At 37.4% G+C, this 20,748-nt stretch overlaps 1 protein-coding gene across 14 annotated transcripts in view; it reads left to right on the top strand.

Annotated features, from left to right (window-relative positions):
- SOX6 (SRY-box transcription factor 6) overlaps positions 1 to 20,748 on the top strand; it is a 371,963-nt gene that overhangs the window by 222,267 nt on the left and 128,948 nt on the right. For all 14 annotated transcript variants that reach the window (XM_048947792.1, XM_048947789.1, XM_048947795.1 and 11 more), the window contains 2 exons: positions 4,742 to 4,914; positions 8,423 to 8,491. In XM_048947792.1, the coding sequence (XP_048803749.1) occupies positions 4,742 to 4,914; positions 8,423 to 8,491 (242 nt within the window). The remainder of the gene's footprint in view (positions 1 to 4,741; positions 4,915 to 8,422; positions 8,492 to 20,748) is intronic.

Below are 20,748 nucleotides of genomic sequence, written 5' to 3'. Positions count from 1 at the left end.
CAAATTTAAAGGTCTTTCCTAACTGAAGACCATTTTGCGATAGAGCCAAAGGTTAATAAAATCAGTAGTGAATGTAGCAATTTTACAGATAAGCTATTCACAACTAGTGTAGTTACTTGAATAAAAAGCTAATTCAGTTCTAAAATGCCACATGCAGTAGCAGTGAATAGCTGCTTTTAGGTGCTTTCTGGAGGAGGATAAAATACAGAATCACAGCACTCTTCTTTTCCAGCATCCCTGGCTGCCTGTAAATTGCTGTGAATGGGACTGTAGGCTGACAGGCTCTATTAAGACAAACTGCCTTTCTCATCGGAGAGATAAAATAAATCAGGTGTTTAGTCAAATTAAAATACTTCAGATGGAGCAGGCCCTGGGGAGCACTGATCCACCTGACAAATCTGAGAGAAACTCAAGACAGATGTGTTTTGGGGATAAGGAAGACCCCATGGAAAAAAAAAAAAAAAAAGCACTGCTGTCTTTGGAGCAGGAGAATAGGATTAGAAAAGAGAAAGAGAGCTGTGATATATAATATTTTGTGAATGCTGGCATGTTTACTGTATATTTTTTACTAAGCTTTTTGTTTTATCTGTTTTTATGGCAAATACATTTTACAGAGAGCTATACTTTATTTTATTTATAGGCATTTTTTAGTCAGCAGAAGAAGTTTATTTACTGGTAATGAGTTTAGGAATCTCATTGCTTACTGCAGTAAGTGGATGCAAAACAGATGATGATGGCACACAGCTACTGATGACCTCTCTTGGCCCAGCCAGATCAGCTCAATCTGGTCTGCATTCTGAGCAAGTTGTTTTTATTGGTATTTAAACTGTAAAATAATGGTTGGGATTTTCCACTCTAAAATTAAATTATACCTCCCCCTACTCTCGTCATACAACAACATGCTGCATCTTGCGCTTTTTCCTGTCCTGAGCTGTGTTCGGTTAGGTGTCGTGCAGCTTCATGGAGGTCTCCTTATTTTCCAGAAGCACACTGTACTTTCTGCGGTCATCAGTCCTACCCTGTTGTTGGATCACATAGCACAGTGCAAATTAAAGAGTAGAGCGTTTTAAAGGGGGTTATTCATTTTAGATGTGTTTCTCTGAGGGGGGAAAAAAAAGAAAGAAAAACAATTACTATGAGTTTCTGAATAGGAACAGTTATTTATGTTCTCTATTGTATAAAATTAAAATAATAATAATAATGAAATGACCTTATAAAATGTGCTGCAACTATATCAAACAGTTCTGACTAATCATAACAAAACAATAAACAGGCACTCTTTGTGGTACCTTTCTGCTGATGTTATGAAGCAAGCAGAAAGTATACAAAGCATACAGGATAAGATATAAACAGAGCAGGAGATGCATATCTGCTTTGGGTGTGTAAAGTATTTTATGACTGTAAAAATCAGAGGTCTGCATTACAGTGCCAGAGCTGCTTGACAGATGTGAAAGTCTCGAGCTGTGGTTTCCCAGGTGGCAGTGAATGGCAATAAGTATCATTTGAGGCAGCAGGTTACTTCCTATTGGCTTTCTAAAATAGGCGGACTGATTGATCTCTTCCTGCCATAATGGACAAGTAGGGTTTTTTTGGCAGAACAGTCCTTTATCTATAAAAATAAATGTCAGTGTACTATAAAGTATTCCAAAGCACCTAACTAACCTTTCATTCGTGTTGCAAAATATTCAAGACTAAATCAAGTTAGAGTGTAAGGTGGTTAATGCTAGTCAGTGCAGAAGTCCTAGACAATCAAAATGATGTCAACAGCATGGAGCTCAGTACAAGCTAATGGATCCTGGCAAGGCAATATATTCTATACAGATATTTTTCCAGAACTGGCTGACTGGCAGAGCGCAGAGGGTCGTTGTTGGTGGTGCAGAGTCCGGTTGGAGGCCTGTAACTAGCGGTGTTCCTCAGGGGTCTGTGCTGGGTCCGGTCTTGTTCAACATCTTCATCAATGACCTTGATGAGGGGATAGTGGCCACCCTCAGCAAGTTTGCTGATACGAAGTTGGGAGGATTGGCTGACATGCCTGAAGGCTGTGCTGCCATTCAGCAAGACCTGGATAGGCTGGAGAGCTGGGCAAAAAAAAACTGGATGAGGTTTAACAAAAGCAAGTGTAGAGTCTTGCATCTGGGGAGGAATAATTGCATGCACCAGTACAGGTTGGGGGATGAGCTGCTGGAAGGGAGCTCTGTGGAGAGGGTGTCCTGGTGGATGACAGGTTGCCATGAGCCAGCAGTGTGCCCTTGTGGCCAAGAGGGCCAATGGCATCCTGGGATGCATTAAAAAGAGCGTGGCCAGCAGGTTGAGGGAGGTGATCCTCCCCCTCTACTCTGCCCTGGTAAGGCCTCATCTGGAGTACTGCGTCCAGTTCTGGGCTCCCCAGTACAAAAAAGACAGGGATCTCTTGGAAAGAGTCCAGCGGAGGGCCACGAAGATGGTGAAGGGCCTGGAGCATCTCCCCTATGAGGAAAGGCTGAGTGAACTGGGTCTGTTCAGCCTTGAGTAAAGAAGACTGAGAGGGGACCTGATCCAGGTCTATAAATATCTAAGGTGTGGGGGGCAGAATGGTGAGGCCAGACTGTTTTCAGTGGTGAGTGGAGACAGGACAAGAGGAAACGGCTGGAAACTGCAGCATAGGAAGTTCTGCACAAACATGCGCAAGAACTTCTTTACAGTGAGGGTGACGGAGCACTGGAACAGGCTGCCCAGGGAGGTGGTGGAGTCTCCTTCTCTGGAGATGTGGAGATGTTCAAGACCTGCCTGGATGCCTACCTGTGCGACCTACTGTAGGGAACCTGCTTTGGCAGGGGGGTTGGACTCGATGATCTCTGGAGGTCCCTTCCAACCCCTACAATTCTGTGATTCTGTGATTTTCCCAGCCAGGTACCTGCCTAGACTTACTTTTAAAATCTTTTTAAAGTTTGCTCTGAAACAGCTTTTTGCAGAAATAATCTTTTCTTGTTTCAGTTGTGTGTGTCATCCTAAGGATTTGCAGTAAGCTTGAATATTTGAGCGTCCTGCAGTTTTAACTTCATGCAGCCATTGTATTTCAAGGACTAAAAAAAAGTGCTAACCATTTCTAAAACTTACACTGCAACATGAGAAGTTACTTGTGTTTCCCTATCAGAAACCTTTGTCACATGCATATTAAGATAAGATTTAGCATTACAGAATGCTGAAACATTAATATGTAGCAGACTTAAAACTAGGATAGTTAATAGTGTCTAAGACATTGAATATTATCAGTACTTTATGTAGTAAAATGCAATTAACAGCTGTACAGAAAAACAGGTACTTTTTGTATCTGTGACTTTGATTGTTTACAGTGAATGAGTTTAGCCATCTTTTGATAGAAGGCAAGTGTAGACAGAGGATATCTGTGTGACACTTGTGCAACGGAAAGCCTGTCTAAGACCAGTAAATGGTAGAGCATCTTGGGTTTGTGACCTGCTTAGCAAGAGTCTGTCTTGTTTTCCCTCTCCTTATAAAATCTGTCAACCTCTTTCTTCTCTTCCCTAGAAGATACCCATCTTACTCCTGGGAAGAAGGTGGAGTCATAATTTTGGTGACAGTTTCTCCATTTCCTCCCAGGTCCTGTTCCTCACACATTTTCTTCCTCTTCAGAAAGCCCTGTAAATTCCTTATCACAATTGTGAATGGAGGAAAGGAAGGATGCTAATACCCTCTCTCTTATGCTGCTTCTCCTATCATTGTGGCAGATAACAGGCTTGACTACTTCTCAATTTGCTTAGCTTCTTCTCTAACTTTCAATTCTCCTGTACAACTTACAATTGGTTCATTTATGTCCTTTCCAACCGTGAACCTCCTTCATATGCTCTTCCCATATTCCCAAACTGCTGCCTCAGCTTCTTATAGTGCTGGGAGTCTGAGAAGCTCACACAGGGTAATGCAGTGTACGGATCAAATATGGGAGCTGACATTGCTGTTTGTGACAGAGTAACATGTTCATATGTAAGATGGGATATTTTTGCATCGATTTGCAAAAGGACCCTGTACTCTTTACTTAGGAGACCCATGCAATTTACCCATAAACAGACCATTAAGCATCATTAGCGCAAAGAATAAATGTACCGTAGTTTCGTATTAATTAAGCGCTCTCTATAGAGTAAACTTTGAAAGTTAAATGAAAATTTTTAAGCCGTTTTCTCAGGTTAGCCATTTCTCTTAGGGACAAGTAGAGCTCATTTTAAATACATATTCCATAACTAAAGCTTACATTTACCCAAATGACCCGCCAGATATATGGGCATTTCAGAGAAATGATCAATAAACTATTAAACTGCTTCTTCGATGGAACAGCAGCCTTTAAAATTTTCTTTTGCATTCTTGCATAGTTAGGGAAAAAAACAACCTAACAAAATATATAAAGTGAAGGAAAATTATATCTAATAAACTCTGAATGTATTTATCACACTGGGCAGATTTAGATGGAAAGAGATAGGGATTTGTACATGTTGCATCATTAATTTCTCCTGCCAGAAAAAAAAAAAAAAAAATAATACTCTATCTTTTTGCTTCTGTTTTTGTTATGTCCTCCACTTCTAAGGGCATAGCAAAGCTATGTGCTGCATTCTTTGGGGATTTTTTAGTAAAATATATATTCAAGCTGCCACTTGAAATAAGCACGTTGGTGATTCCGCCAGTTCTTTTGTGAATATTACTTGGTAACTCTCGTCTATCTCATATTTACAGTACATTTTTTCTGCACATTTAGGTACACCAGAAAGCCTGGCAGAAAAAGAGCGACAGCTCTCTACCATGATCACCCAGCTGATCAGCTTACGGGAGCAGCTCCTGGCTGCCCATGATGAACAGAAAAAGCTGGCAGCCTCACAAATTGAAAAACAACGACAGCAAATGGATCTTGCTCGCCAACAGCAAGAACAGGTGAGGATCCAAAAAAGAAACCTGTGAAAACCTGTGAAAATGTGAAAATGGTTCATGTAGAATGCTAAACATAAATACTGCTATATTGTTCTGGTCTGTCTTTCCTTTTTTTTTTTTTTTTTTTTGTTGTTGTTAAAAGACCTTATATATCTTCAGAAATTGTTGCTTTTTCCATGAAGAGAAAAAATATTGCAGAATCCTAAGAGAAAGGAGGGTGTGGAAATTCAAATGATTTCATTCTTAGAACAAATTGAATTTGATAGATTTCACAGTTCTTACTTCTGTACTGAGAAGTGATTTAGGAGTCACCAATGAGCCACACTGTAGGTATTATTTGACTGTTTCTCTTTTTGACAAGAAAAGAATTGGACGGAAAAATGTAATGCCAAAACTTCATGAGATACATTTTATAAGCAACATTTGGTTTGTTTGTTTGCATGCTGTTTTTTGTTGGTTTATTATTTATTTATTTATTTAAAGAAATCCATTGGCCAAAGATCTCTCCTTTTCTCACAAGTGGTCCCATACAGTAGTCCCCTAAGCATTAGATCAGACAGATCCAAATGAATGTGTGATTTTTAGGAATCTGACATTATTACTAGAATTATCTTTTCAGTTAAAAGTATTTTATAGGATATATGCAGCAATATATGCTCTGTTGATTTTAATGAGTTGTGACGTCTCGTATTTTATGTGCTTGAGTATTTGCCCACATGTAGGAATATGGACTCATCCCCTAATGGAAAATAACATAAAGGAACACTGTAAAAAATCAGAAGTTAGAATGTCATTTAGCCATCCAGAGATGACACAGTAATTAACTATTGACACTTGTGAATAAGCTAGCACAAATTAATCTTGACACATTTGCAGACGAGTGATATCTTACAGTGAACACTTTGTAATTATATTTCAAAATGAAAATTAAATGACACTTAAAACTAGGTTGTCATGCTCAATGAAGCAAGCATGTAGCTCAACCGATAGGCAAATAAAATTCAGAATTTGAGCCACATGGTGCTTGTGTACCCTACTTTACTGTGTCAAGTCTATATATCAAGATTCTGCTACGGTAAATTGCATTGTGGGATACTGGATACATTTTCCATTGCAGTGCTGTTCTAAGAGGAACCATTGAGATGAGATGCTTCATGGTATTTTTCTGCGTTTTTTCAGGAAACGCCCATTCAAATGGTATTATATTGTACATACAACTACAAAATCTGTTCACAGGCTATCAAGAACTGTAGCAAGTCAGTGCCTTTGCGTATGTAAACAAAGGTCTCACTGTTGCCTTGCCTATAGCTTACAACGTGAAGTAGCAGTTGGGTCACCAGCAGCTCCAAACAAGCCTTGACATAGAGCACTGTGAATCTGTGGAAAAAGATATGTCAGAAAGAATGACCGATGATGCAGCTCCATTCAGTGTCTGATTTCAATATGAAACTACAAGAAATTCCTTTCTGGAACTCAGTATCATCATAATAATTCTTCAAATACCTTCACTGACATTTTAGCCAGGAATGTGCTACACTGTGAGCGGAAACCCGGCAGAACTCATCTTTAGTGATGAGCAACATAGTCCAAATGTGTAATAGCACAATTGATGTGTTACTAATTAAAATAGTAACACAAGCACTCGCATAGGTTTGTTAAATATACATAAGTATTTGTAGCACAGGGCTGCTTTTCCAAGTGCAGACGCCACTGCAGACCACTGATAACAGATGATCTGAGGTGCTAAGATCTGCCTCTGGGCACTCAGGCAACCTCTGTTTGAGCTGCCTTTTTAACTAACAGACTAGGGCCTGATTTTTCAGTCTGTATTCGCCATAATTTTACTGGGAGATTGGTTCAGAAATATTTGACCACTGAACAAACTCCAAAGGGAATTTGATCCCTGTTGCAGGCATCATTGTTCTGGGCTTTGATAGTTGCTTGATTCCTTTTATGGTGCACTTTGCTTTGATCCAGTCCCAGAATCACAGAACTCAGGTTGTTTCTTTGAGGCCATGTGCAAGACTTAGAATGTATGGATTTTTTGTTGGTCCCCCCTACAAAAGTGAGTTTCAACTGTAGCAGTGGAAAAAATGACAGAGCTATTTCCAGGTGAAAAAGTGAGAGATGAAGGAAATGACAGACTTGATCTCTGTGAGCACTTATGAGCCTCTAATATGTACCTGCAGGTTCCTTATGAGTTATTCTGAATGGTTTGCACTACGTGCAACTACTTTGCACTAAGACTACATGATTGTTTATTTCCAAATCAATCTTGCTACCTTTCATTCACTTTTTCTTTTTTAATAATAAAAATATTTTGTTTAGCTTTCTCTGTTTACAACAGAGCGTGCTTGAGGTTTTGCCAAAATGGAAACAGTGAAATTGAGTGATCAAACTCCTAGTGCCACCAAATTTGTGCTATTTTATGGGGTTCTTCAGCTCTAGATAAATATTGATAGGAGAGGAAATTATATTTGAGAAATGAAAGCAGAAGTGCTGAAGCTGGAGCTTCTAGGAAACACAAATCTTGTCCTTGTTACAGTCTGCTGTGCAGTTTGCCTCCTAAAGCAGCTGTTCAGTTTCCCCCACTTCCCATGGCTTTCCCCTGTAGCTGCAAGCTGCCTAACCCATCACAAGGAGCAGCTCTGAGGGCAAGATTCCCTTCCCCTTCTGCCTTTGCATGCTGATTTTGGAGGGTGTGTGGGAACAGTCAGGGCAGGGCAGCATCTCTCATGAGTCTTTGTTCTCCCCCATGCTTGCTTCTCTCCTCTTAGATATATATTGAACCTTTACTCTCAAGATCATTCACTGAATCTGCTGAGACTGGGAATATGTACTTATTTCACAGTGTTGTGTTGAGGATGACCTACTGAGCACCAAATGCTTCTTTTATACTGTGTAAGACCCTACTTCCTTGAGTAGTCTCAAGGAGGACTTTGAGATTTGTAAAGGAAGCAATGTGCTGCTCACTGTGAATGAAGTTAAGAGAAGCTTGCCCTAGGATCTTGTGCTGAATAGTGAAACGTCTATAAATACTAGCTACTGCTTCAGTTCAGCAAAGCAGGAAAATGTGTGTTTAACCTTAAGCACCTGAGTAATCCCATTCCCATTCAGCAAAGCACTTAATTTTAAGCATGTGTTTCATTCCCATTGTAGTTAAAGGTAATGCATCATAGACAAAGTTCACCACAGGCTTAAACGCTTTGTTGAATAGCGATGAGATTATTCACATGCACGCAGCTAAACCTGTGTTTTTATGCTTTCCTGATTTGAGGTCTAAGTGCTTAAAATACATATTTCTTGCAGGATAGCTACACTTTCACATTGCTTTTAAGTTAAAAATGTTTATACCACATGCACAGATATCTCCATAATGTATTTCATTTAAGGAAAAAAATACTGATCCTTGATAAAAACGAAGTAAAAAATATCAGAAAAAAATTTCACTCAATAATATTGAAATTTCAATATTACTGTTTTAATTTAATGAAAATTTTATTTCTAATAGATTGCAAGACAACAGCAGCAACTTCTGCAACAGCAGCACAAAATCAATCTACTGCAGCAGCAAATTCAGGTCAGTGTGTTTTATTGCTCTCTTCTGATTATACTTAAATTCCATTTATGGAGTTGGAAGGTTCTAAAATAAAGCAGCCACATGCTTTACTAACATGCCTGAGTAAAGGGGCCTTTTAGGAAGGTCTCCGTGCCTTCAAAAATTGTTGTTGAATGCATTTTTGTTGGACAGAGATTTTCTTCAATGAGCAGAGTGTTTGTGGACAAGGGGAAATGGTTTCAAGCTAAAAGAGGGGAGATTTAGATTGGATAGAAGGAAAATTTTTTTTTACAAAAAGGGTAGGGAAGCAATGGAACAAGTTGCCAAGAGAAGTGGTGGAAGCCCAATTCCTGGGGGCATTCAAAGTCAGGCTGGATGGGACTCTGAGCTCCTGATCTAGCTGTAGGTGTTCCTGTTCATTGCAGGAGTGTTGAACTAGATGGCTTTTAAAAGTCCCTTCCAACTGAAATGATTCTTGTTTTTTCCAATTCAGTGAAATTGTACCTGCATCAATCTGGGAGTGCTCTGCAGGTATTCAAATACATGTACTCAGAACCTGGTTTAAATGTGTACAAATAGGTCCACTCTCAAGTATATACACAATTATGAAATGACATATAGATACGTTGCCGTGGAAGTAATGCCTCCTATTTGTTTCATGGACACTACAATGGATACAAAGATAATGTTATTTGATATATCAAATACTTAGCTACAAAACACTATTTTTCAGTTATCTGAAAACTACCACTAGCAATGCATTTTTGCTGGTAATGAACAAGAGCCTTCATGCCATGCTCATAAAAATTTTCACCAGTGGAGGTGACCTGCAGTCTCTGACACCTCTGCTGAAATGCACCACCCATGCACTGTCTGGTCTCCATAAATGTTCAGCAAGCGTTGATGAATGTCAGTGGGTGATGGTTTTTTGGTTTTGTTGTTGTTTTTTATTTTTATTTTTTATTTTTTTTCCACATGGTGGAATTTAGTGATACAGTTTTGTTTCATCTGCACTTCCATGTTATACTCCATTTTGTCAGACTGGCCCTCTGCTGCTATCTGTCTCACAGCAACAACATGTAACAGGTTATTGGCAATGAAGTTCAGCCTCGGCTACCATACTACCAGTATCCACCTCTGACATTGTTGGCCAACATAATAAAATAGGAGGCATTACTTCGGGGGTTGTAGATGAGAGGCACTGTTGACATGCAATTCTGTTGCCGCTTCTGACTTCGAAATCATTTTCATGGAACTGTTTTTGGATTTCAGTATTTCATTTTGGACTATGGTGTTCCCAACCATTTCCTTAAGTTTGGACTGTCAGCTGATTGCCATGCTATTAGATGGCAAAACTGAAGGCTTTTTTCCCTCATAGGAAAAAAAATGCATGTAAATGCTTTTGCAAATATCATAGTGCAGTTTCTGTTGGACTTTCATGAGTTTAATCAGCATTTAAATGTGTTGATACCAGGACTGAGAGATACAATTGAATTTTAAAGAGTTGCATTTGTCACTGTCTATAGGAAAAGTGTATGTTCAAATTAGGGCTACACCAATGGTGGAAGAGATGTTAGAATTGTGAAAGGAAGAAGAATACCATCTTGTTCCCTAAGGGTTAACTGCAAGTCTGGCTTCAGAAAACAAAATTTGTATAAAAATCTTTGCTTAATATAAAAGCTAACATTGAAACATTGCTGAATGAGATAAACAAAATAGTTACTTGTAGGAGTTTATAATATTTAAATTCCTTTCAAAATCAGGACACAGAAAGAGGAATCATACCAGCTCATTTTTGTCCCTATTTGGAGAATGTGCGTATGTGTCACTGGGAAGTGCCCTGCTCTCTAGTAAAAAATTTAGAGGCACTTTATGTTTCAGTTGAATCACTATCCAGTAGCTTTACTGATGCCAGGGAAATGCTGTCTTAGAATAGCTTGCAGATTTGTTTTCTTGTTCACTCCCCAGTTCTCTCATACGTAGTGCTGAACCCTACAAGTTTCTTTTTTATGTTCTTTCCTAGACATGTATGCTAATAGATGTTTTAATGATTATTTTGTTCATGCGAGCTGAATTATTTCCCTGTGATCCTTCCCTATCTTCACTTGAAAATTCTTGCCAGTGTAAGCTACTCTTCCTTAGTTCTTCAGGAGTTTGTTTTTTTTTTAATCCTTATATTTGCATGGAACAAATGATATTGATGTGGGTATGGTGAGTCCAATTGATGTATTTGGGACAGAGAGGACCATTTCTTCTCCTAGATTGTTAGCTAGACTGCTCGTGCATTTCTCATTGCCCGAGGAACATCATCAACTTCAGTGTGAAACATTATCTATGTTGGACAGGTGCCCTCTCAAAAGCTTGTTAGGAGGTTGTTTCCTGGACTAAACATCAGCTTACATAGTCCATTTGCTTGTAAGCCATGTGATTCCTCTTTGTTTATTGGTTTTTACTTAATTCTTTGGCAGGTTTGCTAGCCAGGAGTTGCTTGGAAGAGAAGTTAATTGCTAAGTCACCTTGACAGTTCATAGTAGGTTATGTTGCTGTTAAACTGATTTTGAGTGTTGCAGTTGAGATCTGTAGCACTCTAAGGGCAGACTATAGGTGGGATGGAACTAAATGAGGGGGCAAGTGAGAGATGTAGCACTGGGCTGTTTCTCTTAGGCTCCCTCCCTGCATCTTCTCAAGAGAGCCCAATACTGAGATGCAAGTCTTACTACTTATGCTAGGTAGAATTCATCATATCAAAAGTAGATAACTGCAGTATAGATTGTCTCCATTAATTATCCAGATTGTTTTTACAATAAGCAGAGAGAAGCAGAGTAAATAATTTCAGGATGTAATTCATCTCTTCTTAAAGTAGACATTTAAAATATGTCAGATGACAGTTTGTTTCTCCATTAACTATAAGAGATGTGGGTGCTAATACCTATGATGTAGAGGTCTGAAGTGAGATGAGGTGAATCCTGCTCTCTATGGCTTGAGGGGAAAAAACAATTTTGTAATAAACATTTACATTCTCATCTTATTTCTTTGGTCTTGGTAAAATTTGGACTGTACCCTTGATAGCCTTCTTGATTTAGAAGACCTATTTGTTTAAAGATACTCTTGAGCAAGCCTTTTAAGGAAACAGCAATTACATAATAATATGGTGTGAATTTTTAAATATACTTTGTATGCAGGGAAAGACAATAGCACTATTCCATGCCTCTCTCCTTACAAAATGGAAGTAGTCCAGGTGCCAGTTCAGTCTGGGCAGAGCTGCTCAAAGTAAGTACAGTGTGTTCTCCAGCGTGCATAGGGCATTGCTGTGCAGTGTTATCATCACAAGACACATAGTGTACCTCTGTCATCTTCTGAGGTACAGTGCTAATTTTTAAACAACAATTTCCATGAGTAAGTGAATCTAATTCATTTAACCCTTTAAACAATTAGAAATAACTGTAAATTGAACTTACAACATTTCCATCAACAAAATAGAAGTGGAAATCATTCATATTAAATAGAACACCTCCTTCCCTGGATACCTATTGGGTTAATTTAATGAGCATTTTCATTATTTAGTATTTATTATTTATGATGTTTTATGCTATTTATTTAACCACTGTTAACACCTTATTTAAATTAGTTTTTTTAAGACTATTTACTTGAGCACCTTACTCCAGACATGCTACACATCCAAAACCTTGTCAGCAATCGATGGGCAATGAGCCTAGCTTAGCATATGAAAACAGATTTTCTCACGTTTTCTAAGCAGAGCTTCTGATACTTTCATGGTGTACAATACGGGGAGAACAGTTTTGCATTTGCTAAAGGGACTGGGAATCTGGAATTTTCTCAGTTCAAAAATTGTTTCCTTTTCCTCCATTTGAGTATGTTTTGGGAACTTAAATGAAAAAATACAAACAAGTGCAGTGTATTGCTACTTTTCAATTCAAATTCTTCTTAGGAAAGAGGATAAACTCTCTTCTACAGTGAAGTCTGTAGAGGTAGGTTGAAATCTAGTATGTCAAATTAAGATCATTCTGCAAAGCTTTTAGTGAGGATCACATTAAGAAAATACTTGAAGATAAGTCAAAGCTCTCTAGGTTGATTCAGATTCTTTAGAGATCGATTTTTATTTTTTTTTAAATATTAATTCTTGAAGTAGTAGGAACAAAATGAATTGGGGGATTTAGTGGTCCATCATAAAGAGAAGACTACATTGAAAGAAAGGAAGGCTTGTGTCCATATAACAGTTTCTACCTGAAAGGATTGAGGCTACAAAATTCCTGTGAACTCAGCACCCCATTGCCAGAATTTAACTCTTCCAGCACAAGGCTTGAAGACTGCCTCTGACTCACCGTGTCCAGCTGAGGAGGGGATTAGATCCTGCTGATGCTCGGAGCATGTAGCTCCAGGATTTCTCTATTTGTGGAGGCATTTAAGGGCTGAAATTCTGTCTTCCCTCCTTTGGTTGGCAAGCTTCATTAGGGTGAGTCCTAAATAGTGGCTGAAACTTCTAAAAAAGACACTGGTTGTTAAACCTCTCTGAAAAAAAAATGGCAATGAGTATTACAGGGAGAGCTATTCCAAACTACTTTCATCCATTTCTCTTTGCCTTATTCCTCTCTACAGTACTATGTCCAATGCTATTGCAAAGCATTTCTTTTTCTGTTTGAATCAGGTATGATTCCACAACATAGAATAGCTGGCTTCTGCTCTCATATGTATTCTGTTTTAATTTGGCTGTTGGAAATTTTTTAATAGTATTTTTGTTTGTTTGTTTTAATTTATACATTAATGCTGTTGTAACTTCATATTAATGTACTTGCATTGTCCATTTTAGTGAAAAAGAGTGAACATAATTGCTGTGATAGTAAACAAACAAAAGAATAGTGACATCAGAATTAGAACTATTTAAATTGTCCTTGAATGGGAATAATTTGGATCATACTTAAGAGGCTGAACCAATGAGTCTCTCTTCTTATCCATGATTAACTACTGACAAGTCAGGTACCTGGTGAGCTGAATAAGGACTATCTCTTTATGTGAAGTACATGTCTAAAGATCAGGAATAATTACATTCCACATTAGCCTTCCTGGCCTCCCTGACCTGCTTAATTAATTTTTTGCTAGGATAATAATAGTAGAAATAGATTTAAAGATATGCTTCATCATTAAGTATGTAACTGACCTCCAATTTCAAGAGCTAAACCTTTCATTTATTGCCTTTTGGACACAGGTTAAAGCTCTTTGCAGTGAGCCTGCTGAAAATGCTCAAGCTGGAATCTCGTTATTGTCATTTCAGTTATGCACTCTTAAGATTGTCTCTCTTTGTATTTAGCACTGACAAGCAAAATACAATTGCAGTGCTACTGTTTTGGCTCTAGGAAATATTCTCCCTTCACCGTTTGTTTTTTTTTTTATTAATTGTTTTTCATTCTCTTTTCCTTTTTTTTTTTCCTCTCTCTTCTTTTTTTTCTTGTTGTTATTGATCATGAAACCGATCCCCTTCCAGCAACCTCTGAAAAGGACCAAATAAAGCCATTGAAAGCAATTTGATACTTCTATTGGCAGGGTACGCAGATCAGATACTCCCTTGAAAGAGAACGAGAGTTATAAACAAAGCTTAGAAGTCTAGGAATAGCCCCCAGCTTCAGCAAACCCTTAAAATATTTTGTAATTGTATCTTCAATCATGAATTAGCCAGGAAAAACAGACCTTTTTTGCCTTTATATTTCACTGCTGTATGCTGTTTTTAATTGCCCACAGGCACACTGTTGTGATCTTCTTTGGAAGTTTAAAACCAGGATAAAAATGCAAATCTAATTATTTCTTTTATCTAATCTAATTAACTTTTAAAAGTAATGATAGATGCTCTATAGCCTGCATCAAACATTTTAATAATGATGTTTCTGGATTAAAGAATAAGTAAAACTACTGCAATTTATAAGCAGTCAAGATTATGCTAGTTGAAAATGTGAATTATTGTGGTGACTTTAATAAACTATAGCAGTAGCTTATTAATTTATAGTAGAAGAGATACCTTTTCTACAAATTCCAGGTTGTTTCCCAGTTCTCACTGGTATATTTTTTCTTTGTTGATTTTTTTTTTTTTTTTTAATTTTTTATTTTTAGCAGTTCAGTGTCAAAAAATCTATGTCTAGATCCCTTCTGGAAAGAAATTGTTTGCACGGAAGAGAGAAATTGTGATTAGGTGCCTGAAACTTGTAGCTGACTGCTAAATCGGTGGTTGAGATCCACAGGGGTCTTCTGTAGGCGTGGCATCATGGCTTCTGTCCAACTCAGAACTTGCTCAGCAAAACTGATGCAAGGACAAAAGACTAATATGCTCCACATCAAAGTCAAATGTTTCATATTTTATTAATTATTACACAGTCATTTATTAATGAGTTCTAAAGTCCTTGTTTGATAATTACCTAAGCAAACGCTCTGTTACAGCTTTTTTCACCAAAAGCCATCTCCTTGGCTGTCTGTCTTGGGATTTCCGCTGTTGGTAGGGTGTTAGCAGCAGCAATGTATGATCCTTACACTCTTTCAGCAGCCCACGCTTTAATAGATACACCAACAGTGCTCCCTGTCCTTTATCCAGCCTCAAACTACTACAATACTACAAATGCTTTAGCATGACAGCATAGTTGTAGCTTAAGCAAAATGACACATTGGTTAAGGCTTCATCCTCTCTTGATGATTCTGGTCTCACATCTTGGTTCTTCATTTGTAAGGCTTCTGCTAACTGCTGTTGGAAACAAGAATTATTCTGGAAAAGCAGAATATAATTCTGGATTCCACTCCTGACACAATCCCTTAAACTGTTTGCAGTCTTGATGTGGTAGGGATTTTTTTAATCGTTATATTTACTACGGCCTTCTAACTGGTAGAAAACGAGACAGCTATTTTAATTCACTATATGTGTTGTTTTTTTTAATAGCTTTATTTCGCCTACTCGAGTCTAAACAAATTGTATTTAATGCAAAAATTAAGCCTTGTGTATCTCTTTCATATGACTTCTCTAATTATAGAGCAGTAAATGGTAGAATAGCATATGTTAGCAACATGAGCAGCAGTCTATGAAATGAGCTACAAGTTAATAAAATGATCTTGTGGTGGTGTTGGCCAAATGTTAGCACACATGTTTCGGAAAGTGATATTTCAACAGACTTGAAGAATAGAACTTTGGCACACGGGTGCTGAACATGATCTGATGTGTGGAAATTAGTTAAACCAAAGTAAATGTCATTGTTCCTCATGTTGGTGCAGAAAATGATAGTATCTGTCCTCCTACTTTCCCTCTCCCACATCTATTTTAAAGTTGGAAATGTAGGCACAGGCATCTATTCTCCCCAGTTCAAGTACTGTTGCTTCTTCTGGGTGTGTTGCGTTGCAATCTTGCCAGTGGCTTAAGGGCTTGTTTTCAGCTGTGCCTATGCCAAAGCCAGGGCCACAGTCTCACTGATTTTACTGGGCCCAAACACTCGTTCTGCCACCTGTGCTTACAGGTTTGAACTGTGATAATTATGGGTAGATTATAGTCAGCTTTCGGATAACAGAAGATCAAGCAAATATTTGCTAACCACCTGTACTGCTGCCCAGGGCTCACTCTTAGCTGCTGGTCAGCCCATTCCAACCAAGCAAAATGCTCTGGCAGCCTCAGTGCTCTCAGATCCATACAATCTTGTTTAGCTCCCAAAAAGCTTGGCAGAGATTGTTCTTTCAAACCCTTCTGGTGCTATTCCTCTAATAGTATAGGTCAGCATCACCCCCACTGTCATTCAGTATTATGCAGTAACTACAATATTGCAATATTTGGAAAAGTGCAGTTATAATGCAATATTAGCTCCAGCAGAGAAAACCAGTTTCCTTCCTAAGTGACATGTACACAAACTAAAATGGGTAATGGGGAGCAGAAACAGAGCCAACTGGCTGCCTACCAATGGGGCTGACCCTGTGAAGTCTTATTTGCTTGAGTAATACTTCCCTAGCCAGTATTTGATGACTTGTATCTAAGTGTTACTCGCGTAAGTAGGCTTTGAGGAATTGGGCATCTCACATGAAGAAGGACTTAGAATATTAATATTGTGGTCAGGATATCAAAGATATAAATGAAGCAGGATTTTTAAGGGGTGTAATTTGTTTTTCTAGTTGAATGTGTAGTTGGAAAAAACAGACAACCTTTTGGGCACACAAGACATTTTCAGGTCTTAATGTCTGTGTTACATCAAAACATATCCCAGGACTGACACAGAAACTGCCAAATATGTTGGTCTTTCCTATCTAATTAGTTACATTTTCAATGAATATTTCTGTGATTGATACGCACGTGATGGCCAAGAGGAAAAAAAAAAAAAAAAAGGTTTTCCATGACTTTTTTTTTTAACTGACACATTCATCAGGAGATAGTGAATAAAGAAAATGGTTAATAGATGTTAGTATTGAAATGACTTGATTTATGGAGATATTCAGGTATACAGGCAAGACTGGAATGTGATGATATCAGAGGTCAAAATTTCTGTCTGCCAAAACAGGTATTTAGACTAAAATGATGAAGTACAGCCCCACATAAAAAGGCCAAAAGCATTTAGAAAAATAAATTGCGAAGTACTTTTGAAAATCTCACAGTAAAATCTTAAATTTACCAGATGGGCTAAACCCTGACCTAAAGGATCAGAATTGTTTTTCAGTTGTTACCCTTAGCAGTGTATAAAAACAATTAGAAAATGTAATGATTTTGTTCAGTAATTGTGGGAATTCTCAAGATTTCAGAAGTATTATTGAATCAATTTGAGCATGAAAACTTATTTAAAATATATTTGATGTCAGCAAGTAAGAAGTAAATGCATTGCTCTCAGAATGTTTCAGGAAGTATGAAACATGAAGATAGTAACATTCCATGCAAACAAATAAGTAAACCAGGCACTATGTAACATTTACTATACATTTGATGGCATATATTCAGAAGTAAAGTAAACTAATACTTCTAATACTCTAATACTGCCCAACCAGTTAATCCAGACACTTGCAAAAATAACAAAGCATAGTTTTCCATGCCCTGGCCAGGTATTTTGTCTCTAATTTTAAACTCATCGTCAAAGTAAGGAAAAGCTGATTAAAGATTGCAGTTTACACCATATCTCTTTTTTAATAGAGCCTCTCCTCCCAGATAATTAGATAATATAGTGGGTTATGTTATATGCAAGATTTTTAGTTGTTTGAAAGCATGAGTCTTTTATATAAACCTAATACATATCATCTTCAGCAAGTTGGGCATTTGCACAGCTTGGGTAAATTATGTCTGTATTGAGAAACTAAGAAGCTACACAGTGTGCGTTCCATACTTGAGAGATGGGAAATAAAAGTTGATATACTGTGCGACACATGATATAACACAGTGAAATATCTTTTAAATTCCAGAGGGATGCACTGAGATCACCACACTTAATTCACATGCACTAACTCCTACAGAATGTTATTAATTTTAAATTGAAGTTTGTAATCATAAAATAAAAAGAAAATAAATGAGGTAAACAGTATACAATAGTGTATTATGAAATGCTGAATTAATCTTATTTACTCACCTAAAGTGACAGTATATAAGAAAACATTAAAATCGCAACATCAAATAATCAAAGCAAAGAAATTGATGGTGGTGAAATCCATCTTGAGACCTATCGCTGCCCCACAGTAAGAAAGAGGACTTCTGGGCTAGGGAACTTTATTTTAAAGTAATGTATTAGTGATTTTTATTCTGTAAACTGGAGAGGAGGAGCAACATATAGTTATTTTACAATCTACATCAGTAGTGGGAAGGTGAGCCCTAAGTGTTTGCTACCTGTTTGCTACAGGTAGCAAAATAAAGCTGATGATGCAATATATACCTAATTGACTATGCACAGACTGGTACTCCTTATCTGAAAAAGTAAGTTATATTATGTAAATAAGGAAAAAGCTCTTATTAGAGGAGGCACTTGTTTTTTGCTGTGACGAGGATGATTTGTATAGAAGAATTCTACTGTCACTGTTCTGGCTTTGCCTTTTCCATCTCATTGAATTTTATTGGTTGCATATTTTCAGAATACTCATCTCCTCTGTAACTGCATATCTGAGTTTCATAAGCTCAAGTGTATTATCCTCACAACACTCTTTTTAGGCAGAATAAAAAGCCCACAGATATTTGGGGTATCTAATTTTAGATATGTAATTTGGATGACTGAATTAGGATTTTAGACTCCATAATAAAGCAGTCCAGGTGCTTTGAATTACCTTCTGTTGATTAGACAGGGAGGGTAGGCTCCTAATTTAGGTATCTAAGTTAAATCTCCTGATTGACTTGCTCCAGATCTTATAAAAAAATTAACAGACCCGAAATCTGTGTTTTCAGAATTCATAGGGTGGATCTCTAATGTCTCAATCATCCTTTCACTCATGATTTTCTGTTAAATTAGCTCTTGCCTTCATTTATTCTGATGGAGTCGTTTTGTTTTTTTTTTTTTTGCCAGAGCAAATCCGCTTCAGCCTGCCAGAGAAATATTTGTTCTTTCCTTTCACCCACTCTATTGCTTCAAACAAAAAGTATTTCAGCTAGTTTGAATCTCTTGTGGTCGTGATGCAGACTGTTGTCATATACAAAGAGCCAAGTGGAGAGACTCACTCAATGAAGCAGCCTACTGCTTCCCAAATCCATGCATTTTCTTTGTAGATATACGCTCTGTAGGGTATTGAAGAAACTTACTTGAAACAGCTGTTAAATAATGCTTTTTATTTAATCAAAATGGCTGCTTCTAAATGGAGATCTTCACTGCTGCATTTTAGGCCAGAATATACTTTTATAGGCAAGTTATAAACCTCTGAAAAAGGAGGCTTATAATGGAAAGGTTGACACAACATTAATTTTAGTGTTGTAAACGCAATGGTATAATTTTGGAAAAAAAGCCTTTATAGCTCTGCTAAGATATTAATTGCAGGAAATTACAGCATATCCTATTAAAGTATTATGTCAGTGGCATACATAGCATATAACACCTTTGCATATTCTCCCTTGTTTTCACGGCGTTTTGCATTTTGATCTGTAAAGAGTAGGTGGATAAAGTGGCTCAAAGTTTCTGATCATTATTGCTGAAGGGGAAAAATCAGCCTGGATCATTATCCATGTTCTTTATGGCTGTTCTAGAAACAAATATCCTGTTACTCAGGTAAATTCAGTAGGAGTACTGCTGAAGTGAAAGTCTTACATTTATTTTGTGACTTTTGGACCAAGGATTTGAATTTGGACCTGATCCTTGCTCACAAGTTTGCTTTAGTTAGATTCTTTCCAGAATTACAACAGCCTTTGTGGCCAATTTATTTGTATGCATAAGGGCTTACTTTTAATTACCTTATGCTTACAGAATCATTCCTGACTGTTACTACATGGCAGACCCAGTTTCTTACCTTTCTAATTTCTCTTCATTCGAGTTGTTTAGTAATTCATTTTGTGTATAAATGATGGAGGAGAAACTGTAGATCCCTAGATCTAAGTTAAATGAAGTGCATTCACTTGCACTTTTTTTTTTTTTTAATATTTCAAAGCTGTAGGTTATTTATTGTTTATTGCATTTATTATTTTTGCTACTGTTAAGATTATAGTAATATAACAGTATCATGTTACAGAAATTTGTACTTCTGTGGTACTTTTTTGTTAATTTCTTGGTGTTAGCATGAGCTGAATTAAAGCATTTGGGTGCAGCCTAAGGTTGGGTATGAATTCACTGTGGATGAACTGCTGTTACAGCAGCTTCTTTTGGCTGTCAGACCTTTCAGGACAAGGGCTACATCTTAAATTTGTAAAACTCCTCACATAGACATTCCAGTAAAAAATATCAATAATAACAATACGGATTTTCTTGTTTAAATGTGAGTGAGGCCTAGAGTCTTAATATTTTATTTCTTTTCCCTTTTGAAGTCAGTGGAGCTTACATAATAGTTTTATACAAAAAAACACACACACCCAAAAACATCAGGACTGTTGTATAGCAGATAAATATCTAACAAAGTGGGAGAAAAGACCATCTCTGAAACCCCACTGATACATTGGTTCATTGGACCGTTGATGTTTCCCATTAATTGTAAGACTTTAACATATAGCCATTGACTATATCTGGTTTTACTTATCAAATCCAGAACTGCTTTTTCTCTGCCTGCTGAGCAGGGAAAACTCCATGCTTTACCAGTTTCTTTTTACTTGGGGCTCCCAGTATCATCAGGATTAAAGCTGTCAGCTCTCTTTATTTTGTGGTTTT

The sequence above is a fragment of the Lagopus muta genome, chromosome 6 (assembly GCF_023343835.1).
Source record: "Lagopus muta isolate bLagMut1 chromosome 6, bLagMut1 primary, whole genome shotgun sequence".
Lineage (NCBI taxonomy): Eukaryota > Metazoa > Chordata > Aves > Galliformes > Phasianidae > Lagopus > Lagopus muta.
Note: the sequence above shows the minus strand (reverse complement) of the source record. Positions and strands in the feature narration are given on the sequence as shown.